The sequence below is a fragment of the Capra hircus genome, chromosome 10 (genome assembly GCF_001704415.2).
Source record: "Capra hircus breed San Clemente chromosome 10, ASM170441v1, whole genome shotgun sequence".
In the NCBI taxonomy this organism is placed as follows: Eukaryota; Metazoa; Chordata; class Mammalia; order Artiodactyla; family Bovidae; genus Capra; species Capra hircus.
Window position 1 is genome coordinate 25,935,953 of NC_030817.1, and position 22,855 is coordinate 25,958,807.

The 22,855-nt window shown below is 44.1% G+C and overlaps 1 protein-coding gene across 1 annotated transcript in view; it reads right to left on the bottom strand.

Moving 5' to 3' along the window:
• Nucleotides 1,006-22,855, bottom strand: part of LOC102189488 (protein farnesyltransferase subunit beta) — a 79,345-nt gene continuing 57,495 nt past the window's right edge. The window contains exons 8-12 of the mRNA XM_018054063.1: nt 16,574-16,703; nt 13,841-13,973; nt 8,394-8,505; nt 6,827-6,941; nt 1,006-2,454 (exon numbers count right to left, since the gene is read on the bottom strand). Coding sequence (XP_017909552.1) covers nt 2,323-2,454; nt 6,827-6,941; nt 8,394-8,505; nt 13,841-13,973; nt 16,574-16,703 — 622 coding nt within the window. The 3' untranslated portion in view covers nt 1,006-2,322. The remainder of the gene's footprint in view (nt 2,455-6,826; nt 6,942-8,393; nt 8,506-13,840; nt 13,974-16,573; nt 16,704-22,855) is intronic.

Consider the following 22,855-nt stretch of genomic DNA (forward strand, 5'->3'; position numbering starts at 1 on the left):
ATATTTGGGGCAACCTACCCTGAATGCTGTGGAAGTGCCTCTAACTTAAGGATCCATGATAAATCTGAGGACCCACTTGGAATGCTCTTTTAAGTCAGGAAACCCTCCAGACCCAAATGGGAGCAGAGAGAGAGGTCTCATGGATACACCAGTATAGACTCTCCTGAGGTAAGAATACCAGTGAACGATCCTCTCTTTTCTACCTTGCCAAATTTCCCTACCCTTCGGGGCCTGGCTCAAATCCTCCCTCCTTGGGATAAAGCCAGTGTAGACTGAAGCAATCCCTTCTCTTAACCACACCAATTACTACTGCAATTAATCTCTTAATACCTTGAGGCTACTGGTGTTAGAGGGCTGGCCTTTCAATTGTAGTGATGGGAGGGTGCATTTCAGCATGTTGCTTTGTAGCCTGAATATTTGTTAGCCTGGCAAGAACAGCACGAGGACAAGAATTACAAGCCAGGATATGGACCTGGTCGATCTCCACCTCTGTAGGCACCTTCTTCTTTCCCATCAAGGGGGGACAGGCCACAGAGCACCCGCCTTCTTGGCTTCTCCTTGGGAGAGGGTCTGACCAGGTGAGGAACACCAGGTGACCGCATGATGCTGACCTGCCCCTGCAGCAGCTGCCCTGCCTCTTGCCAGGATGTCACCCACTGCCGAGTTCCTGCATGAGGACTCAGCAGCAAAGTCCCTGCTCATAGCCAGGTGAAGGAGACACACACACACAGACTGGAACCTGTGTGTGTGGAATGCTGGACGAACTGAAGGGCTCCAGGGAGGGTGGAGCGCACAACTTCTCCCCCTCTTTGTTAGGTCCTCCCTGTCCTCGACTGGAGAAGGTGTGGGCAGGAGGAAGCCAAGTCACACCTCTTTGTAAATACTGACTCGCCCGGTCTGGAATCACATACAGGAGGAGACAGGTGACCCACAAGCAACTTGGAGAGCTCCTAACGCTGGACACTCGGGAGTTTTCTTGGTACAAGTCATGAATGAGAGACGTCATAGAAAAGGTTATTTTTTTATTATTTCAAGGAGGTAATACATAGCTCAATACGCCAAAGCACTAGGAAATTAGAGGCAGCAGATGGCCAGAGTTTTTGAGATGAGCCTTACGCTGCATCTCTGGGTCCCCATCTGCCCACAGCCCACGGCTGCTTACAGGAAGGCCAGACCAGCGACATGGAGCTTGCTGTGACCATCGGAGTCGGGTGAGCCAACACCACCCCCACTAACCGAGAAAGGGTTGTTCTGTGTGGGCAGCAGGGGCCCTGCCAGGCTGGACACTCTGGGCAGCATCCAGCTTATCTAGCACTAGGTTTTCTTTCTCTGAGCCTGGAGTAGGCAGGATGTGAATAAATCCTGAGTCAGAAATGAAGGTGAAAGACTTAGTAGTGTTAATACTCGGGGTGAGAGAAGATAACACTGTCTTTCAGAAGGGTGAGCAGGGAGTCGGGGCAAGAAAGACGGAAACAGCCTGGCTGAGGGCTGAAGGTGCTGCCTTGCAGTCTTCAGAGGAGCTGTTCAGGGCACGTGATGGGGTGGCTCTGGGGCTGCTTCCTCTGGCTCAGAGTTGAACAAGAAGTTCGTTTTCCATTCATAATTGGTTCCCGGGTCTAAGCTACCACAACTGGGACCGAGGCAAATCCTGCCCATGCAGCAAGCTGGCCTTGGAGATGTGTGGTCAGTGCCTAGTCTGGAGAGGGAGGGACTCATACCTCCCGAGCCCTTCTCCCCAACCCTAGCTCCTTCCCCTTGCAAGTAATCAGGCTGGGAGGCGAGGACCTTGGGCACCTCTGAGTGAAGCCCCAGCACGTTATTTTCCTGGAGAACTCATTCTGGTGAGACTCAAAGCCCCTGCCTAGGCATGGAGCAGACTTCTTTCCACCCACAGGAGGCCATCTTCCTGGTGACGCAGTGGTAGCACACGTGAGAACCGCAGCAACAGCTCTGAATGCTGCAATACTCAGACGTCATTCATTTCGATGGACAGTCACGCTGGCCAGCTGGTGGGGCGGGGCTGCTATTCCAGCATGCACTGCTCCCCAGCCAACCCTGGCTGGGCCAGAGCCGGGTCCAGATGCTACACAGCTGGTAGGTTTTTGGTAGGACGGGAGTGGAAAGAATTTTTAAAAAACCACACCATTGTGTTCTCTGAACCAAAAGCCATCAGTTTTGTTCTGTTTAACAAAAAAGGACAAAGAACCAAGCTTCACAGCGGCCAAGGCTTGTGCAGCACAAAATGCAGTATGTATCGACATGTATAAACCTTGGTCTGACTGGGGAGATGGGTGAACACAGAGCTGCAGGACCCCGTGTCCCCTAGTCGGTGGCAGGCTCCGCTGATGCCTCATCCTCATGTTCCTCAAAGCCTGGAACCGGCTTCTGCAGAAAGTACATGGTAGCCTGGATCACTTTGTCTGGTCCAATATTGTACACAGGGTGAGTGGGCTGCTGCAAAGAGAAGAACAGATGTCAGTCAGTCACCTCATCCATGGTCCTTGGACACGTGCACAGCCTTTGCCCATTAAATGCACTTGTAAGAATATAACAAAAATCAGAGCTACACATGGAGATTTATCTTACAAGGCCCTAAGGTTCAACAACAGGGTACTGGTAAAAACATGTTCTAGCACATGGGACACAAAGGAATTATAGAGCCATTAAAAAAAATATGCTTTCAAATATTTGATGACATTGCCAAGTACTTACATTAAATGAGGATAACAGTATGTGTGATATCCCAAACTTACTTTTTAAAGTGTTTGTAGATGTGGTGTATATAGAATATTCCACAATAGGAGCAGTGACATGACTATTTAAACTTTTTTAATTTATACTTGTATATGTATCTCAATTATGAAAACAATGAACATGCATTCATATTTATAATCAAGAGAAAGGTACACAACCCTAACATTTAAGTAAATGTGTCAGGCCATATATAAATTATTTTATCCCACTGCACCACAGAGACTCTGGTTTGAGACAGGGTACAGTCCTGGGCCAGTATTCAGGATTCTTCCACTCTGGGACAATGAAGAAGGGGACATAATTGCAAGAGATTTAAAAACTTCAAAGAAAATACCATCCCCAGCTTCATGCCAAAATATAAAAATTTTGATAAACTGAGCAGCTTTATAGAACAATATGGATTTTCAAAACTGCTCCAGAAGAAATTCTTTAAAACCTATATGAATAAGTTAAATAACAATTGTTTATTCTGCTACAACCATTTCCCGCACGCCACCAAATACTAGGTCTACCTGTTTTCTCAAGCAAGTGTTAGCTTATGATCTCTAACTTACACAAAATTTTCCAAAGAAAAAGTAGGGTAGGAAGATACCTATCTAATTTTATGAGGCTATATTATCCTGAAACACAAACTGGAAAAGAACAGTACCATAAGATGAATCTTTCTCATGAACACACATGCAAAAAAAAAAAATCCTAAATAAAAACATGAGCCAAAAATACCAGCAGGGCAACTCCAGCAGCGTGATAAACCAGCACACACACACACTCTCTATTATAACCAAGTAGGGTTTATCCTTCTAATGTAAAGTTAACATCACAATGTGTATTAACAAAACATAATACAGATTAAAGGAGAAAAACCCAGATGTGGAAAGAGCATTCAATAAAATTTAACACTAGATTATGATTCAAACAAAAAACAACTCAGCAGACTAGGAAAAGGGGGGAATATCCTTAACTTGACATGAAATATTTATCGAAACCTCACAGTCAGCATCTTCCTGAATAGTGGAATTATAGAAGCCTTTCCATTACAATCTGAACACTTTCTATTACCACTTCTGGTCAACACTCCACAGAGCGTTTAGCCAACATAGCAAGATAAATAAAATTATCTTACATGGCAAGATAAATAAAATTCTTAAGCATCAGGGAGGAAATGGCAAAACTGTCCTTATTTGAAGATGACAGTATGGTCTAAATAAAAAAATCCAAGAGATTCTGTAGACAAACTATTAACAACTATTAGGAGGATTCAGTGGGAATTCCCTGGTGGTCCAGTGGTTAGGACTCCAGGCTTCCATTGCAGGGGGGCTGGATTTGACCCCTAGTCAGGTAACTAAGATCCCATAAGTTGCTTGCTGCTGCTGCTGCTAAGTTGCTTCAGTCATGTCCGACTCTGTGCGACCCCAGGGCAGCCCACCAGGCTCCCCCGTCCCTGGGGTTCTCCAGGCAAGAACGCTGGAGTGGGTTGCCATTTCCTTCTCCAATGCAGGAAAGTGAAAAGTGAAAGTGAAGTCGCTCAGTCGTGTCCGACCCTTAGCGACCCCATGGACTGTAGCCTACCAGGCTCTTCCGTCCATGGGATTTTCCAGGCAAGAGTACTGGAGTGGGGTGCCATTGCGTTCTCCAATAAGTTGCTTGGAGCAATCAAAAAAAAAGAATTCAGCAAGGCTTCTGGGTGCAAAGTTAAACAACAATTATCAATAGCATTTCTATACATTAATAACAGCCAACTATAAAATAAAATGGAAAAAAAAATGCTGCAGTCACAATAGACACAAAAACTATAAATTTCTTAAGACATAAATCTAACAAGATATGCTAGTCCTTTGTGGGAAATGATAAAAGACCATTAAAATATAGGTAAAAAACCTGAAAAATATTAAGGGAAGCCTTAATATTAAAGTCAGTTGTCTCCCATTAATATTACATTCAATGTAATACAAATTCCACTAGCTTTTGTGTTTGTGTGGAACTTAATAAGCTGATCCTAAAATACACAGGAAATCCTAAAATGCAAAAGGCAAAGGATAATGAAAACAAACAAAAAAGAATGGGGTAGGTGAGTGAGACTTGCTTACATGCATTTAAGATTTGATAAGACAGTGAAGATAATAAAACAGACCCAGAAACAGAATCAACTCATAAACAGAAACTTGAGTATGTAACAAACATGTGATACACATCAGTAGGAAAGGTTGTAAACTTCAGTAAATGGTGCTGGTCAACTGGTATCCAAAACAGGAAAAAGGTAAAATTATATCCAACCCTCACTACAGATGGAAATCCATTCCAAAAGAATTTTAAAAATTACATGGGAAAAGCAAAATTTACATTGTTTAGAAGAAAATGTGTTTATGACCTCAGGTAGGAAAAGATTTCTTAAGTAACCCCATGCCCACCCAAACCTTTGAAAACCAAAAAGGCAAATAAAATTATTCACTTCAGAGTTAAAATCTTCTATTCAACAAAAAACACTAATAAGAAGGTGAAAAGTCACAAACTGGAAGAGACTCACCACACACACATACCACTGACAAAGAGCTAGTATCAAGAACACACAAAGAACTACAAAACGTATAAGAAAAGAGCAAACAAAATTACAAATCAGTAAGAAAATGAGCAAAGGCAATTTGCTGGCAATTTACAGAAGACGTAACACAAATGGCCAAAAAAATGTTTGAAAAGATGCTTAGCCTCACCAGTAACCAGGGAAATGCAAAACAAAACTGAGATAGCACTAGTCAAGTTAGCGGAAAGGAGATATCTAACCACAGCACAACTCAGCTTGGTGGTGTGTGAGTGAAAAATAACCCAGTCACACAGGGGCACGGTTCAGGGCCATCCAGTGAAGATGAAGGTGGGTGTCCCAGAGAAACTGCAACAAGAATGTTCACTGCAACACCTCGTGTCACAGCACAAGCTGAAACCATCTCGATGCTGACCAACAGGAGGCTAGAAAACGCAACGAGTACACCTAGACAAGGGGATACCACACAGCAGTTGAGATGAAGAAATTAAAGCAATATACATGAAGTCGGCTAAACCTCAGGGTAATGTCAGTGAGAAAAGTGATGCAGAAGATACCTGTTATAAAGCAACGGAAAGCGTACAAAACAACTCTATTCTTTGTGGATACATACCTCTGTAGTGATAGCACAAAAACATCTGCAGGCATGATCAATGACGGATTTAGGATGGGCTTACAATGAGGAAGGAGGGAGGGAAAGCAACGGAAGAGGGCTGCGTAGCAGGCAACCATGCCTGCTACCTTGAGAAAGCTCAAGGGTCGCTACTTGGATTTTCTCAATTAGAGAGGCTGAGCATCTTTTCATCCACCTACTGGCCATCAGCGTTTCTTCTGCTGGAATATTTCATGGCAGTCTGCACGGGCACATCATCTGATGGCCAAGGACAGTCTTGGTCGGAGCCAAGTCTCAGGCTCCTGACTAGGTTCAGAAGCATCGCCTGTGGCCAGGCTGGATGCCGCGGTGAACAACCCGCCCACAGGGGGCTGATGGTTTTTGAGGGAAGCAGACAAAACCCAGTTAAACACACACATGACAAATTGTGCTGGTGCTACGAGGGGCACAAATCGTGCTCTGGCCAAGCGTTTCTGGGCATCTCATTTATAGACGGTGGTCTGAGAGGGTTTCTCTGGATGCAGGGCTGCACGTTGAGAGCTCCAAGAGAAGACATCAGCCACACGGGGAGGGGCTGCTGCTGCAGATGCAGAAACTACTGCCTCCGAGCCAGCTTCCTCGGAGATGGGCATTAATGACAAGTGGTCTGGGTCCTAGACTCTGGGACACAGGCACACACCCTCCATCGCAGGCTGGATCCCTGCTTAGAACCTTGAGTTTGCCGGTCAGGTGCTCACAAATGGGGAATGGGCTGCAGACGGAGGGGGTGTGGGGATGGCGAGCTCACCAGCCCGTCCACGGGGGACACTCGTGCCTTTGGTTCTGGAGGCCTCACAGGGCTGCTCTGTCCTCCTGCCAGCCCCGTCCTGGGGGCCCTGTGGAGAAGCGGTGGTAAGCCCCAACCCCGCCACATCCCGCCTTACCAGGGCGTTTTCAGGTACACCCAAGACCACATCGTGCAACATGGCTCCGCTGCCGAAGTGCTGGGCTATGGACAGGCCACTCAGGCAGTAGCAGGTGTGGTAGAAGTCCCGGGACCTGCAAGGATGCGGCAGCTCTGAGCAGGTATCCTCTGCTCCCCACCCACCTCGGCCCAGCCTCAGACGACAAGGCCACAGATGAGGCCCAGGAAGCGCTCAGGCGACCAAACCTGCCCTCCACAAGCCTAAAAGCCTGGCTTCCCCCAGCAGCATTTTTCAGAGCTCCACCCTGCCTGACCGCAGGAACTGTAGGTCCTCCTGACTTCCTTCTAGGAAGGGCTCTCAAGGGTAGTGTTGCTAAATCCATAGAGTACATTTAAAAAAAAAAAAAAAAAAAGGCCATCCATAAAAAAACCCCACACCAAAATTTCTAGAAATGGGTCAAATTCTTTCTTCAAATGGGTCAAAATTTACAAATGGGTAAATTGCTGGGGGCCAGCCTTCAGCTGAGCCTTCCCCTAGAGGCATGCAGGAGGAGGCAGGGGAGGGTGTGTGTGTGTGTGTGTGTGTGTGTGTGTGTGTGTGTGTGTGTGTGTGTGTGTGTGTGTGTGTGTGTGTGTGTGTGTTGTGTGTGTGTGTGTGTGTGTGTGTGTGTGTGTGTGTGTGTGTGTGTGTGTGTGTGTGTGTGTGTGTGTGTGTGTGTGTGTGTGTGTGTGTGTGTGTGTGTGTGTGTGTGTGTGTGTGTGTGTGTGTTTGCGTGTGTGTGCGTGCAGGGGGCAGGGAGCGGGTTGGGTCGGGGGATGAGGGGAGTGAGCAGCAAAGAGAACAGGACTTGACTGGCTTCCCTTTCTCTTTCAGTATGGCACCTGAAGGTGTTCAATCTATCCTAGGAAAGCTGTGATTATAATCTCTGTTTATGACATCCTTGAGAGTCCCTCAGACAGCAAGGAGATCAGTCAATCCTAAAGGAAATCAACCCTGACTATTCATTGGAAGGACTGATGTTGAAGCTGAAGCTCCAATACTTTGGCCATCTGATATGAAGAGCCAACTTACTGGAAAAGACCCTGATGCTGAGAAAGATTGAGGGCAGGAGGAGAAGGGGACGACAGAGGATGAGATGACTGGATGGCATCACTCACTCGATGGACATAAATCTGAGCAAACTCCAGGAGATGGTGAAGCACAGGGAAACCTGGCGTGTTGCAGGTCATGGGGTCGCAAAGTGTCGGACTCGACTTAGTGACTAAACAACAGCGTGACACCCAGGAGTGTTAAAACCCTGTATCCTGATCTATTTAGGTCAGTTTGGTTAAATAAAAGAGGAAAGAAACGTTACCCACACAGCAATCTGTTTACCTAACTGGTAAGGGGCTGCAGATAAGCCAGGAAAAGGAGGGAGCTGGAAGCGCAGGATGCACGCATGGTGGACAGGGCTGCCCCGTGCCTGGCTGCTCCCACGCCCTGTGGGCACTAAGCAACTGCATGGAAAGGGCTGCCCCGGCGGGGTCTGAGCAGGCTGGCGTGCTCAGTCCCCTTGCCCCGCCCTCCCCAGAGACAAAGCACTCACTTGCCGGGTTTATCCAGAAGCCCCCCGGTGGGGCATTGGCAGCACATCAGGATGTACTCCTGCAGGGCCTGCTGGTGAAACATCCAGCGGCTCATGCTGAGGGCAGGGTCACCTGCAGAAGACAAAGGGTCAGTGCACGCCTGGGCCTGGGAGACGTCCAGCGGCAGATCAATGCCTACTTTGTATTTTATGATCCAATAGGAAGTCAAGGTTTCCCGCCATTCTGCTTGGACTAATCTTGAAAATCACATTCTTGGGACACATCCCTTCTCCAGAACCTTAAAATGGGTCAGAGAGCAGCAGGTCAGAGCAGCACTTGGCTTTACCTGAAGCGTCTCCTTCTCCTTACCTTGGATGGCAGTTCTAAACCACATCCCTTGCAGGCACAGATGAGTTTTTTAGCTCAGCTTTCCACACTGACCTCTGCTACTGCGCCTGACTGGGTTCACAATTCCTCCCCTTGGGCTTCTTAAGACTTTTTCTCTAGCGTGTCTCTCTTGTCAACCAGACTCTTGATTAGCCGAGAGAACTCCAACAGGGGTAATACTGGCTGTTGCTTCCATTTCTCTTAGCCTGAATTTAATCCATCTCTAAAGGGAATTCTCCAGCTAGTCTCTTGGCTCAAAAAGTTTCTCTAAGAAGAAATCTAATAACCACCCTCCTGCATCATATGATAGTCTAAGCAGAAATTGGGATTCTGGTGATAATACTAAAGTACTGGCCAGCAACTGAGCTTCTTCACTCTGAAGTTCAACCAGCGGTCAGAGAATCTGTGGACATGGTTATCAAGGGAGGAGGAGGGACAAATTACCACCCAGCAGATGTGCATGGAAATGTTTATACGAGAATTGTTTTTAAAAATACACATACAGGATGTGCAGTAAGTCTTCGGTCAATTTTATACTTTGATGCCTTGGCTACAAAGGTAGTGAACACCCTGTAAATGGCAACTGAAAGATAACTTTTCTTTCTGTCTTTTTTTGTTTTATGCATTTTTCTATACAGGTATGATATTTTCTATACAGGTATGAAAGACATATGATTATGTCTTTCATTTAACTCTAGAGGCATACGCTTTTCTGTTCTGCTACATAATCTTCATAACCATCATTCTGAAAAGCCACAGAGTATTTCATAAGTGGACACATGTCACGGCATCAATATAGGCACTGGACCCAAACTCGCACATATATGCGTAGAGAATCTTCTATGGTAAAAATTCATCAAAGTTTATAGCCAATGTGGTACATAAAAAGAACTTTCCAAAAGAGTTAATTTTGGAATATTCATATACATAGACTACTACAGAAAATAATCATTTTCAGATTCCTTAAATGAGAGATGGGAGGAGAGATGGGGGCAGTTGGAAAATGACCGCTATCCCCCGGGTTGAGTCCTGGATGACGTGCACGGTCGGCTGATGTTTGGGGGCCACATACAAAAGCCACTCATCTTCAACACTCAAGTCCCGCCCGGCCCCTGAGATGCTCACACTGGAAAAGGCACACGGGAACTGAACCTAAGGAAGAGGAGCACAGTCAGGGCCCCCTGCTTGCGCTCAGCCCAGGACACACGCTTCCTGAAGTGCTCACAGTATTATAATTGCTTTCCTCTTTGTTCTTTCTCCACCTGTGAGCACAGCGCTGTAGGAGATACACACAGATATGATGGGACTTCTCTCTAGCATATTTGTTGCCAAGGCTGTTTCCAGTTCCTTGCAATAATAAAAAATGCTGCAGTAAACACCTCTGTAAATCTTCTCTATGTTTAGGATTATTTTCTTGAAATAGATTCAAAGGAGTGGAATGATTCAGTTAAAAAAGAATAAACATTTTTAAGGCTTTTCATAGATACTGATGAACTGCTTTAAGACTTTATATAGCTGCCAGTAAAATTTAAGATTTTCCTGTACTACTTCCAGCATTGGTTACTTTTAAAAAGTTCTCAGTGATGCATGTATAACTGAATCACTTTGCCATACACCTGAAACTAACACAGTTAATCAACTATGCTTCAGTATAAAATAAAAATAAGATAAAACATCATATACGGAAATAAGTTTTCAGCATTTAAAATGTTAAAAAGAAAGAGTACCTAATCATTTATCTTGCTTTTAATTACTAATTAGGGTGAAGTTTTTTCATAACTTGCTTACTAGTTGTATTTCCTTTTGAAAGTATCCTTTGTCTTCTGAGATACAAGAGTCGATTTTATTAACCTAACTTTTAACTATATTTACCCTTTATCTGTATCATATGGTATACTTATTTCTCCCTTTTTGCTCTATTTTTTTGGCTAAATGGGTTTTTAAAGCTACATAAATATAGTTTACCTATATGCCATATGACACTTAATTTTTCCTTTGTGATTTCTTCTTTTAAGAAGCACATTCAATGGGCACAGGGATTGCGGCGGGGTGCGGAGGGGTGGGGGGTGCATGAAAATTCTAAAACTGATCGCAGGGGTGGTTGCACAACTCTGAAAACACTAAGAACTACTAAATTGTACACTTCAAATCAATAGATTGTTCAGCCTGTATATTATATCTCAAGAAAGCTGTTATTTTAAAAAGCATATTTATCAAACTTTAGGATTAACTGTATGAAACATTAGTATAAAGTATACCTTTATTTCATATCCTATAATAAATAAAAGACTGCTACCTTAAGGTAAATGATAACCTATCACTAAAACTGGAAACTGAGAAGAAAATGCTATGTTTATTATTAACTAGATTATAGCGTTGCAGTTACCTCCTACATTTCTCTTTTTTTTTTTTAAGATTTAAAATGTTTTATTTTTTATTTATTTTTTTAAAAAATTTTATCCTCCTACATTTCTCGAAGTTCATAAACTCGACAAGAACTTCCTGAGATCCTGAATTCGCACGCATAATCACAGAGGGATAAAAGGAGATATGATTAGAGAGTGATAACTGTGCCTTTTAAATCCTTTATCCCTCTCCCTTAAAATACAGATCCCCATTATAATGTCATTTTGCATTTCAAACGTTCCTTTTATCTGAGAAATCAAAAGTTTATCCAACAGTAACTGACAGGTACAGCCACATGGAGCTCAGTCTTGCAGGTGGACAACTATGGAGTATTCCCAAGCCAGCAACTACCAACTATCAATCCAAACAGAAAGTCACAGGCCTGCTATGGTCTTACTGCTCCACATCCACACGAAAAAAAGCGACTTAGCATTGGACATTTTAAATATATTAATAATAATTCATTCTTCTACTCAAATACTGTCTTCTATGCCTAAGGCAGCCACCTCATGGACTACTGACAGCCTGACGACCACTCGCCGAGTCAGGGATGGCCTGGTGCCACAGTGTGCTGGTCCCACGGCATTGTTTTAATTATCAGTGTTAGCATCATCACCTTCGAAAAACATGTTTGTTCACTTACTAAAATAAAAGTAATGCACATGGTAAAAGAACTGTGGTGTTGGAGAAGACTCCTGAGAGTCCCTTGGACTGCAAGGAGATCCAACCAGTTCATCCTAAAGGAAATCAGTCCTGAATTTTCATTGAAAGGACCGATGTTGAAGCTGAAACTCCAATACTTTGGCTACCTGATGCGAAAAACTGACTCATTTGAAAAGACCCTGATGCTGGGAAAGATTGAAGTCAGGAGGAGAAGGGGATGACAGAGGACGAGATGGTTGGATGGCATTACCGACTCAATGGACATGAGCTTGAGTAAACTCCAGGAGTTGGTGATGGACAGGGAGGCCTGGCATGCTGCCGGCCATGGGGTTACAAAGAGTCGGACACAACTAAGCAACTGAATTGAACTGAACAGCGGGATATAAAACTTTAAAAGTATATTTCCTGGGACTTCCCAGGTGAATTGCATACATACTGCTTTGAAACCTAACTTTGACTACAGTATATTGTGAATATCTTTCTACATCGCATCTCCTTCTGATTCCCAACATCAGTATTTTGTCCACCACTCAAAACTTCCTCCCAGATCCCTGCCTGGTCCAAGTCCACTATTTGCTGAGAAGTGAGCTACAGGCCTAATATGGGCCTCCTCCCAGGGAGTGAAAAAAGCTAGAAGCACCAAAATTCACAGACAACAGACTTTCTTCCACAGGCAAATGTGGAAATATGAACAATCCTCCAAAACTTGTGCTATAAAAAGCAAAATGTAAAGCAGGGACCCTGTGAAGACGTGGGCAGGTAGGGCTCCTGTCACCCTCTCACCAGATTCTCCCGACAGCTACAGAATGACCGCATCTTATCCCTTCCAGGGACAGGCTTGTGAAAGGCGGAGGGTATTACCAGAGGTTTGACCTCACCAGCTCCAAAAACAGAGATCACTAAAACCCCAAGTTATTTCTTGTTTTGAAACATTGGACTCTCAGGGAATTTCTGATTTCCTACTATAGTGTCCAAAGCAGAGACCATGCAGGCTCCAGAGTCAGCAGGAGGCCTCAGCTCATCACCTTGAAACCTGGGCTCTAGGCAGAGGAATCTTAGGACAGGCTGCAACAGGGAGGGTGGGGTGACAGAGACACAGGAGAGAGCCTCGGTTTACTTCAAATAAGAAACTAATGCAAGGGACTCAGGAAAAAACAGCCAAACAAGAGAAAGTTGTGTGTCCGGCAAGCAGGTGGGTGGGAGGATGGGGGGCAGTAGAAAAGAATCGTATCTCTACATTTGAGCAAAGAATAACCCAACTACTAAGCTTTCTTCTGGGCCAAGGGCTCATACTCCGAGACTGGTCAGCACACAGCAGGGCCGCCACAACCTCCCCTCTCCCACCGGTTTCCTTCCTGTTCTCACATGAAGTAAATGAAAAAGATGATTCAGGTGGCGGCCTGAGATTTTGAGAGGTAACAAGGGAAGGCTCCCAGAAATTTGCTATTTCCCTGCTTGGATTTGCATTCCCATCTGAGGTCCCACAGAGATGATGAACCTAGGTCTCTCTACTCCAGTGGTATGGGGGTTGGGGGTAGGGAGGCAGTACTAACCTGCATCCAGGATTCTTCAGTGAATTTAAAATATGACACTTCTAATGGCAGCCACCACGCAGCCAGCCTGGCATGGTGGGTCTTTGCTCCAGGGGTTCTTTCTGCCTTGTTGGCACTGTTGTGACCACGTGCACAGTGTGGGTTTTCAGTCTGGCATGACTCACACAAAGCTCAGCATCGGAACCTATGGCTTCACACTCAGCTGAGGTGGCAGTCACCACACCACCAGGCACCCACCTCCCCCACCTGCCACAGTCGGTGTGAAGCAGCAGTGACCTCTGAACCCAAGGATGAAATCCTAGCTGGCACACGCATGCCTAGGGCGAGAGGGTCCACACTGGGTACTCAAAATCCAGGATGGACAGAGCCTGTTTCAACCCCTCTAACCAAGCACCCTGGCCTCCGACTCGGTCAGCAGCCGAGGGGAGCCGCCAGCCCCGCCAGCACCCCGGGCTCACCTTGGGCGTGCAGCGCGCGGTGAAGCAGGGGCAGGAGACCCGCCTGCCAGAAGGAGTAGCAGCCGTCCACCAGCTTGTTGCAGCGGCCCTGAAATCCACCTTCAAATCTCATCTGCCGGCTTGTCACCCATTGCTGAGCGTGAGACAGAGAAGAGAGAGGCACCAGAGGTTAAAAGAGACACGTGATCCAGCCAGCTCTCCAGAGGCCGGTCTGGGAGGGAGAGTTCCCAGGTTTTGGCTTCTCAGCTCCCGTTCCCTTGCTTTGACCTCAGACATCCTTGCCCTCAACATCACAGAGGGCTCTACACTGCAACAGCTAGTTTAACCCTCTGGAGGCAACCAACATGAATTCCTGCTCAGGGCCTAGCAGACAACTAACCGCCTGTCCTGGGTTCCAAGAGGGTTCTGGTGCTGAAAGAACAAAGGGGCCAGCCTGGCCTGGAAGGAGACCTGCAATAACGCCTCTTAATAAACAAGGTGTAACTGGAAAGTTTCAGGCCAGACCACACGGTGGCTTGTTTCTATTCACTTTCCTTGCTCAGGGAAGTTTATTAAAAGCAAATAAATGGAATTTTGTGCCACAGGTCATCAGAGGATTTCACACTATTTTTGGCAAGGAAATTCCCCCCAGGTTTCTTAGCACAGCCCTCGCCCCTTGCAGAACCAGGGGCAGAAGCCACCAGCCCTGGTGAACAAGGATGGCTCTGTGGGCTCCAGCCACTCTGCTGCTCCAGGGCAAACTGGCTGGCTGACAGAAGAAGAGCCTTTACCCTGAACCTGTAAAATGGCTCTTGGTACCATTCAGTGGTCACACATGATACATTCCTCCCTTATCTACAAGTTTTCTAAACACACTCTACTTCGAATATCAAGATAGTCAAGGGCTTGGCCTCGAGGAATGAGCAGACCAACTGGCTGAGCAGATAATATTTCCATGTCCCTCCCAGCCCCTCAAGACAGTCGCAGCCACCAGCCAGGATCTCAAGGAGCTGCTTCACCAAACTGAAAGGTACAGAGGAGGGCATTCCCCTGGACCTTCGTTTTACTACACTGAGCTCCTGAAAAGAGTCACTGAGGACCTCCCTTGGAAGAACCAGCCCAGGCCTCCTTTAATGAACAATTGTAGAGTTTAGATTATATCCCTGTTCAAGGCAACACCACCCATAGAGTCACAATCCTGAAACTCTTAGAGAGACACAAAATACACTGCACTGCAGGCACACCCATTAATATATCCGCAGTCAGTCTTACATGAGCCAGTGCTTTAGGACTGATGCCACCTGAGGAAAGCAGGCAAAGCAAGACCCAAGAAAACAGGCACTACAGGCGGGAGTCTACGCTTCATTTTTGCTTACCCCACAGATTAAGTGTTTATAAGCCAGACTAAATAATGTTTTCCAGTGCCGAAGCCCATGGATTTATTCTGCTTCCCTTGGCTATATGAATTCATAAAATCCTTCAGATATGGGTCCTAGTTCTCCCAGAGCAAACAGAAGGGAGGAAGTAGTCTGGGTAAAAAGGATGCACCTACTACATACCAGGCTGTTTTATGTATATTATCTTCTCTGACCTTCAAAGAACTATTACCTCTACCTTATGGAGAAAAAGAGTTGAAGTTAAAACAGATTAGACAATTTTCCCAAGGTCACATGGCCATGAAGTGGCAGAGAAAGGGTTCAAATCCAGAACACTGCTACTGGTACTGAGACATCTGCTTATTTCTTATTTCTGCCTGGGAGATGGGGCTTTTACGTTTCACACATTGTTAGTGATCAGGTTTTTAAATGTCTGATAAACTCTAAGTCTATGCATAAAGTTGACCATTTGGGCATAAACCCTTCAGGCTTTAAGAACCTTCAAGAAGAGTATGCTACAGGAGGAGGCTTCCTAAAGGCCAAGACAAAATGCCACTGGTCATATCCATACAGGGAAAAACATAAACTCTCTTGGGACCCCATGATGGGTCTCACAACAGTTCCTACAATGGCAACCTGACATCTGAACTTAGGGAGAGGAGATGAATGTCAGTTGCAGCTGATGTGCTTTGAGGTCATGATCAGGGAGTAAAAGTTTCACCAAAGACAGCCCTTGGTGGCTGTGTGTGTGTGTATACCAGGCCTCCACTGATAATTTAGCTACAACCTAACAAGCCCCTGAAGCTGACTGCACTCTGGATAATAAGTTCACTCTGAATAATGGGCAGGAGCTTGGAGTTGAGACATAAATGCCTGGGCCACCCGCTCTGTGTATTCCCAGCTGTGCCCAGCTCGTGTAAAGGTAGCTACTAAACACTCACATGGTGCGGAGGATAATAAAACCTCTTCTCATAACTTCTTCTCCCAGGAGAATCTTTCTAAGACACGCGAAAACCTCTAGTTTTAAGAGACTGAAGCTATACTCTCCTAGAAGTAGGAGGCAAGTACTGTGGCCCTCCCCAGATGTCTGAGGGACTCAAGAAGGGTCTGGGGTTGGCCTAACACATGATGTAGAAGGTTCAGAGCAGGAAGAAGGAAAGGCAGGAAGAAGGGAGGCGAGACCGAGAGCAGATGTTCACCCCCTGCTGGGCGATCCAACAACTGCATCTGAAGCTTTGTTACACGACTGTCAGCCCAGGGCTCAACGTAGGAACTGCTAGCTCTTCACACAGACAAACATCCCTGAAACCAGCATGTCCGAACGGTCACATCCCAGGGGCCTGGGGCCTGAGTGGAAGACAGATCACCAAGTACTTACTAGTAAGCTCTTCAAGTTCAAGGAGCGCTCCTTCTTGAGGATGACCAGCGCAGCCAGGCCACAGAACGTGTAGCCGCCATGGGCTTCCATTCCTGGTACCCCGCCAATCCCACCTTCCCAATTCTGACACCTGGGAGGAGGTCGAGAAAACCCAACTGAGTGTCAACCAGTGAGCACCCTGGATGGCAAAGAGTGAAGTGGCTCCGCTTAAGGCATAGACTGCTGCACCTATATTCAGTATCTTGTGATAAACTATAATGGAAAAGAATGTGAAAAAAGAATATATATATATATAATGGAATTAATATATATATAATGGAATTTATATATATATAATGGAATTTATATATATATAATGGAATTAATTTGCTGTACACCTGAAACACAACTTATAAATCAACTCTTCTCGACATGACTGAGCGACTGAACTGAACTGAATTCTATTTTAAAAATTGCAACTATGAATGGAAAGATGCCAGCTAATTAACTTTTAGAAATGCCTTTTCCTCCACCTGCAATGTGGGAAACCTGGGTTTTATCCCTGGGCTGGGAAGATCCCCTGGAGAAGGGAACGGGTACCCACTTCAGTATTCTGGCCTGGAGAATTCCATGAACTATACAGTCCATGGGGTTGCAAAGAGTTGGACACAACTGAGTGACTTGCACGCTTTCCTCAAAAAAAAAAAAAAAAAAGGAAACACAGTCTACTAATGAACAAACAGAACCTCAAATCATTACTTTTTGGAAAGAGTTATAAACTCATATGTATACTGTGATAACCATCAGGTTAAAATAAAATTGAAAAATAATTGCTAATGATGGTTATCTTTTAATACAAATCTATTGCTGATACCTTTCCTCTTTATTTTTCTGTGTTTTCAAAAAGCTTCCAGAATGAACATATATACCTTTATAGCTGTCCAAAGTAAATTTATTTCTCCAAATTACAAGTTCTTATATTTTCAAATTATTACTATAATAATTATTGGGATTATAAGATAATTAGATAATGTAAGATAATATAGAAAATATGACTGTATTTTCTAGTCATAAAAACTTAATACTCTTTGGCTCAGCAATATTAGGGTCATTTCTAGGTATTAAAGGGATTCCCTGACAGCTCGGTTGGTAAAGAACTCACCTGCAATGCAGGAGACCCGGGTTCAATCCTTGGGTTGGGAAGATGCCCTGGAGAAGAGAAAACCTACCCACTCCAGTATCCTGGCCTAGAGAATTCCATAGACTATATAGTCCATGGGGTAGCAAAGAGTCAGACACGACTGAGTGACTTTCATTTTCACTTTCTAGGAGTTAATTCTACAAAGTAAGTACAAATGTGTCCAAAGATCAGATTATAAGAATGTTTATTATATCCCCATTTATAATAGTGAAATGTTAGAAACTCAGAAACTCAATAGTAAGGGACTGGTTATATAAATTATGATGTATCCATATAACAGAATAGTATATAGTCATTTAAAATGACATTACAGAAGTATACTTTAAAATGTTCCAAATATATTACATGAAAAAGTCATAAAATGATAATGTACTGCATGATTTTTCTGGAATTCTGGAAAGATAAGAAACATGAGTGGTTGGTGACTTTAGATTTTCTTTTTGCATGTCTTAATAAACCTGTTTCATCTGTGATATAAAGAAATTTTCCTTCCTATATATTTTCATATAACATAGAACTTTACTCCCAGTGATCTACAGATGTATATATAGAGTCACATTCCCTACAGGTGTATCTGCCTCACAAATCCTCACAGGTATACAGGTCAATGAGCACTTAATCCAACTTCTGGGTGGAAGAAAAAGGAATCTGTAGTACTTCCTGTCTTCCAGGCACCTCTCATTAAAGGAGAGGCCTTGGGAATTCAGAGGCCTTTTTCAGAGAGGCCTGATAACCTCAGATATGCAGATGACACCACTCTTATGGCACAAAGTGAAGAACTAAAGAGCTTCCTATGAAAGTGAAAGAGGAGAGCGAAAAAGTTGGCTTAAAACTTAACATTCAGAAAGCTAAGATCATGGCATCTGGTCCCATCACTTCATGGGAAATAGATGGGGAAACAGTGGAAACAGTGACGGACTTTATTTTTGGGGGGCTCCAAAATCACTGCAGATGGTGATTGCAGCCATGAAATTAAAAGACGCTTGTTCCTTGGAAGAAAAGTTATGATCAACCTAGACAGCATATTAAAAAGCACAGACATTACTTTGCCAACCAAGGTCTGTCTAGTCAAAGCTATGGTTTTTCCAGTAGTCATGTATAGATGTGAGAGTTGGACTACAAAGAAAGCTGAATGCCAAAGAATTGATGCTTTTGAACTGTGGTATTGAAGAAGGCTCTTGAGAGTCCTTTGGACTGCAAGGAGATCCAACCAGTCCATCCTAAAGGAAATCAGTTCTAAATATTCATTGGAAGGACTGATGTTGAAGCTGAAACTTCAATACTTTGGCCATCTGATGCGAAGAGCTGACTCATTAGAAAAGACCCTGATGCTTGGAAAAATGAAAGGCAGAAGGAGAAGGGGACGACAGACGATGAGATGGTTGGATGGCATCACCAACTCAATGAACATGAGTTTGAATAAATTCCAGGAGTTGGTGATGGACAAGGAGGCTTGGCGTGCTGCAGTCCATGGGGTCACAAAGAGTAGGACACGACTGAGTGACTGAACTAAACCGAGGCCTAGGGAGTTCACAGCAGAGTCAAAAACTGGCTGCTGCCCCCTGAATAGCTTCTTCAGCATCCTCCATCTCTCAACCCCATGGCCACCCAAAGATACACAATCCAAATTTTCTCTCCAACGCATCTGGCCTCTTGGAGCATATGAACAGCTCAAGTTTGAAAGGTCTGATGAGCGAAGAATATGCAAGGGACCTCTTAATTTTTTTTTCTTAACTTTTCTTAACTCAGCTTTAAAACACATACACACACACAATATGCATTTATTTACACATTTCACTTTCCATCCGTTTGTTTTCACATGCATGAGAGCAATTTAGCAAAATTCTTTGGGAATTTCTTCTAGCTAAATATAATGGATTGAAAAGAGCCCAGTAAAATGAAAGTAAAGGAATTTTTAAAAAGGATAAACCCATAAGGATAAAGAGAATAGAAGAGGATATGAATACAGACAGGAAATAACAAAACTGTGAAAGCTGGAAAAGGATGAAGATAAGAAGTAACTGACTTAATAGAGCCGAGAAACCTACACCAGCCCTGAGAGGAAAGGAGGGATGAAGCAACAAAAAGCAAGGTGATGTTCTCCGATGACAAGTTGAGGGACGTAAGCCACCCCTAAAGTGGGAAGATTTTTAACTGAGTTGACTGGTGGTAAATTGATAAAGAGACTCAGTTAGACCTCCAGGTACCCAGCAGATGGGAGGCTGCAGGGGCTTAATCAAGAAGTGTGAATTCCAGGATTTCCAGCACAGCTGAGAGCAGGCGGAGGCACTGTACTGAGCAGGAGGATTCAGTGGAAGTCTCTGACCTGAGCAAAAGCACTCCCAACCCCTTTCCCTGACGTTGTTGCTGTTTAGTCACTATGTCGTGTCTGACTCTTTGCAGCCCCATGAACTGTAGCCTGCCAGGCTCCTCCATCCATGGGATTTTCCAGGCAAGAATACTGGAGTGGGTTGCCATTTCCTTCTCCAGAGGGTCTTCTTTACCCAGGGATCAAACCTGCATCTCCTGCATTGGAAGGTGGATTCTTTACTGCTGAGCCACCAGATAAGCCCACTTCCCCTATTAGAGTTCACAAAGCTGGCTGCCAGCTTCATACCATAACCAGGAATCTGGAAGGTTCTCCACAGAAAAATCATATGGACACTGATATATGAGAATTCCCGATGAATGGCTGGATCCCAGGCCACTCTGGCAAACATAGCTCTCCATCAGCTTTCTAGCACCTGACTCTTAAATATGAACATCAAACATTTAAGCAAAGGCTCTTACGTGAAAGAGATTTTTATGTAAACATAACATACAAATAAAACAAATAAAAATAAATTGGAGGAAATAACATAAGGAGCAGAAGTAAACTTTCTAAACATTGTGAAGACAAAATATCCCTGAAACAAGAACAAGAGAGTACATAAAAAAGAAGTATTCTTTTTCTATATAAATGGAGATTAAAAATAAGCTTTGAAAAATTTTACATAGAATTACAGAAATAAAAACTCAACAGAAGGATTAGAAGATAAAAGGTAAGGGAACCTCTTAGTAAGTATGGAAGTAAAGTATGTGCAATTCTAGACTGAAGATACCTGCTGAGTACCCAGCACCATGAACAACAACAAAATCCTATCATGGCTCATCCTCATGAATTTTCCAAACAGCAAGAATAAGAGAAATAAGACAGAAACAGACAATGGATTGGGAATACAGTGGACTGGGAGGCGGTAACGCACAGTGGAAACCATAACAAGTTTTACCACTTAAATTTCTTTGTATTTCAGCTTAATATCAAATTCAATAGCCCATCATTTGACACATATGGAGACTATGACATGGAGAAGTTAAACAATTTGACCAAGGCCACTAAGCTAATAAATGACAAAACTGGGCTTCAAACCCAGGCAGTCAGAATACTGCAAATATTAATAACTACATGCTCCGGACAAAACACACTAAAACTATTTCCTGAAGTCTCAGCAAACGAAAAAAGGTGGGGATTTGAAAGCTGGAACAGTCAGTCCCTCCTCTCCCCATTCCTCCCTTTTTTCTTGATTTGCCCTGAGGATGGCTACAGTTGCCCAACAGTGGCAAGCAGGTCAGTGGAAGGCAGCTGAAACCGAAAGCCCCATATTTCTGGCAAGAAGAACCAGAATAACAGAAACTGATGAGGAATCCCAGAAAGAGGCGAGTCAGAGAAGGAAAATACCAACTTTCACGTTTAAACTTCGCTCAAATTTCTACCTGACCCTGAATCACGCCTGTACTGGACAAACTGAAAGAAGTTTCTAAGAACCGACCCAAGAGCTGAGCCCCTGCCCACTGCAATCAACTAACCAAGATGATCGCCTGCTAGAAGAAAAAGATCAACCCTCTTTAAAAGCAATCTAATAACTCCAGATTCTACAACATCCAGTAATGCGAGCTAAGTCATTCCAGTCATGTCTAACCCTGCAACGCTATGGACCATAGCCCACCAGGCTCCTCTATCCATGAGATACTCCAAGCCAGAATACTGGAGTGGGTTGCCACGACCTCCTCCAGGGGATCTTCCTGACCCAGGGATTGAACCCATGTGTCTTATGTCTCCTGCACTGGCAAGTGGGTTCTTTACCACTAGCGCCACCTGGGAAGCTGTAATGTCCAGGGTACAAGCCCAACACCACGTGACACAGGCACTCAGGAAAAGGTGACATGTCAACTCCAAGATAGCCAGACGGTGAGATTTCCAGGCAAGAATTTTAAAACAGATATTGTAATTGTATATTTATCTTTATGAAGAAAAATATACTTGTAATGAATGAAAAAATGGGAAATCTCAACTGAGAAACAGAGGTATAAAAAAGAACCAAACCCAGGCCATCTAGCTCAAAAGGTTATATTCTCAGTGTTTAAACTAGAGCTCCCTTACTATTAAGTATTACCCGCGAAGTCCTCAGTAAAGGCTGGCCATCATTACGATCAGCCTTTTTAACAATGACACTGGGAGCCATAAGATAATGGAGCAAGGCTTAAAAAATCTGAACGAATATAATTTATAGTTTTCAATTTAGAAGTCTCTAACCAAATAAACTAGCCATCAAGGGTGAGACTAGAATAAAAATAATTGCAAAATCTTAAAAATCTATCTCCCAAGTTCTCTTTTTTGGGATCTGTTGAAATAAATGATTCATTCAAATGAGTAAGTAAACCAGGAGAAAGGAGGACTGGGGCTTAACCAAAGCAGAAAAGTGAATTTCATGCTGAAAGGAAGCTTCTGGATGCCTGCTGTGCAGCTAGCTGAGATCAATATGTCCAGACTGAAGCAGGAGGGCAGAGGCCCAGGGGTAGACGACTCAAAACACACGAGCACACACAGGTACACAAACACACACACACAAAAAAGAACTGATACAGCACCTGAATTGTTTGACCATATTGAGAGTAATTTTATAGCTCTGGCAGAAAATGTGGGAATCAGGAGGTAATGATTAATTCCAGAGGGGAAAAAAGTCATACAAAAAAAGCAAATATGATCATAGTATATCATTTGGTTTAGCTGAAAATTGTATTTTCATAGCAGTTGAGTACTACTTTGATAAAAATTAAGACAT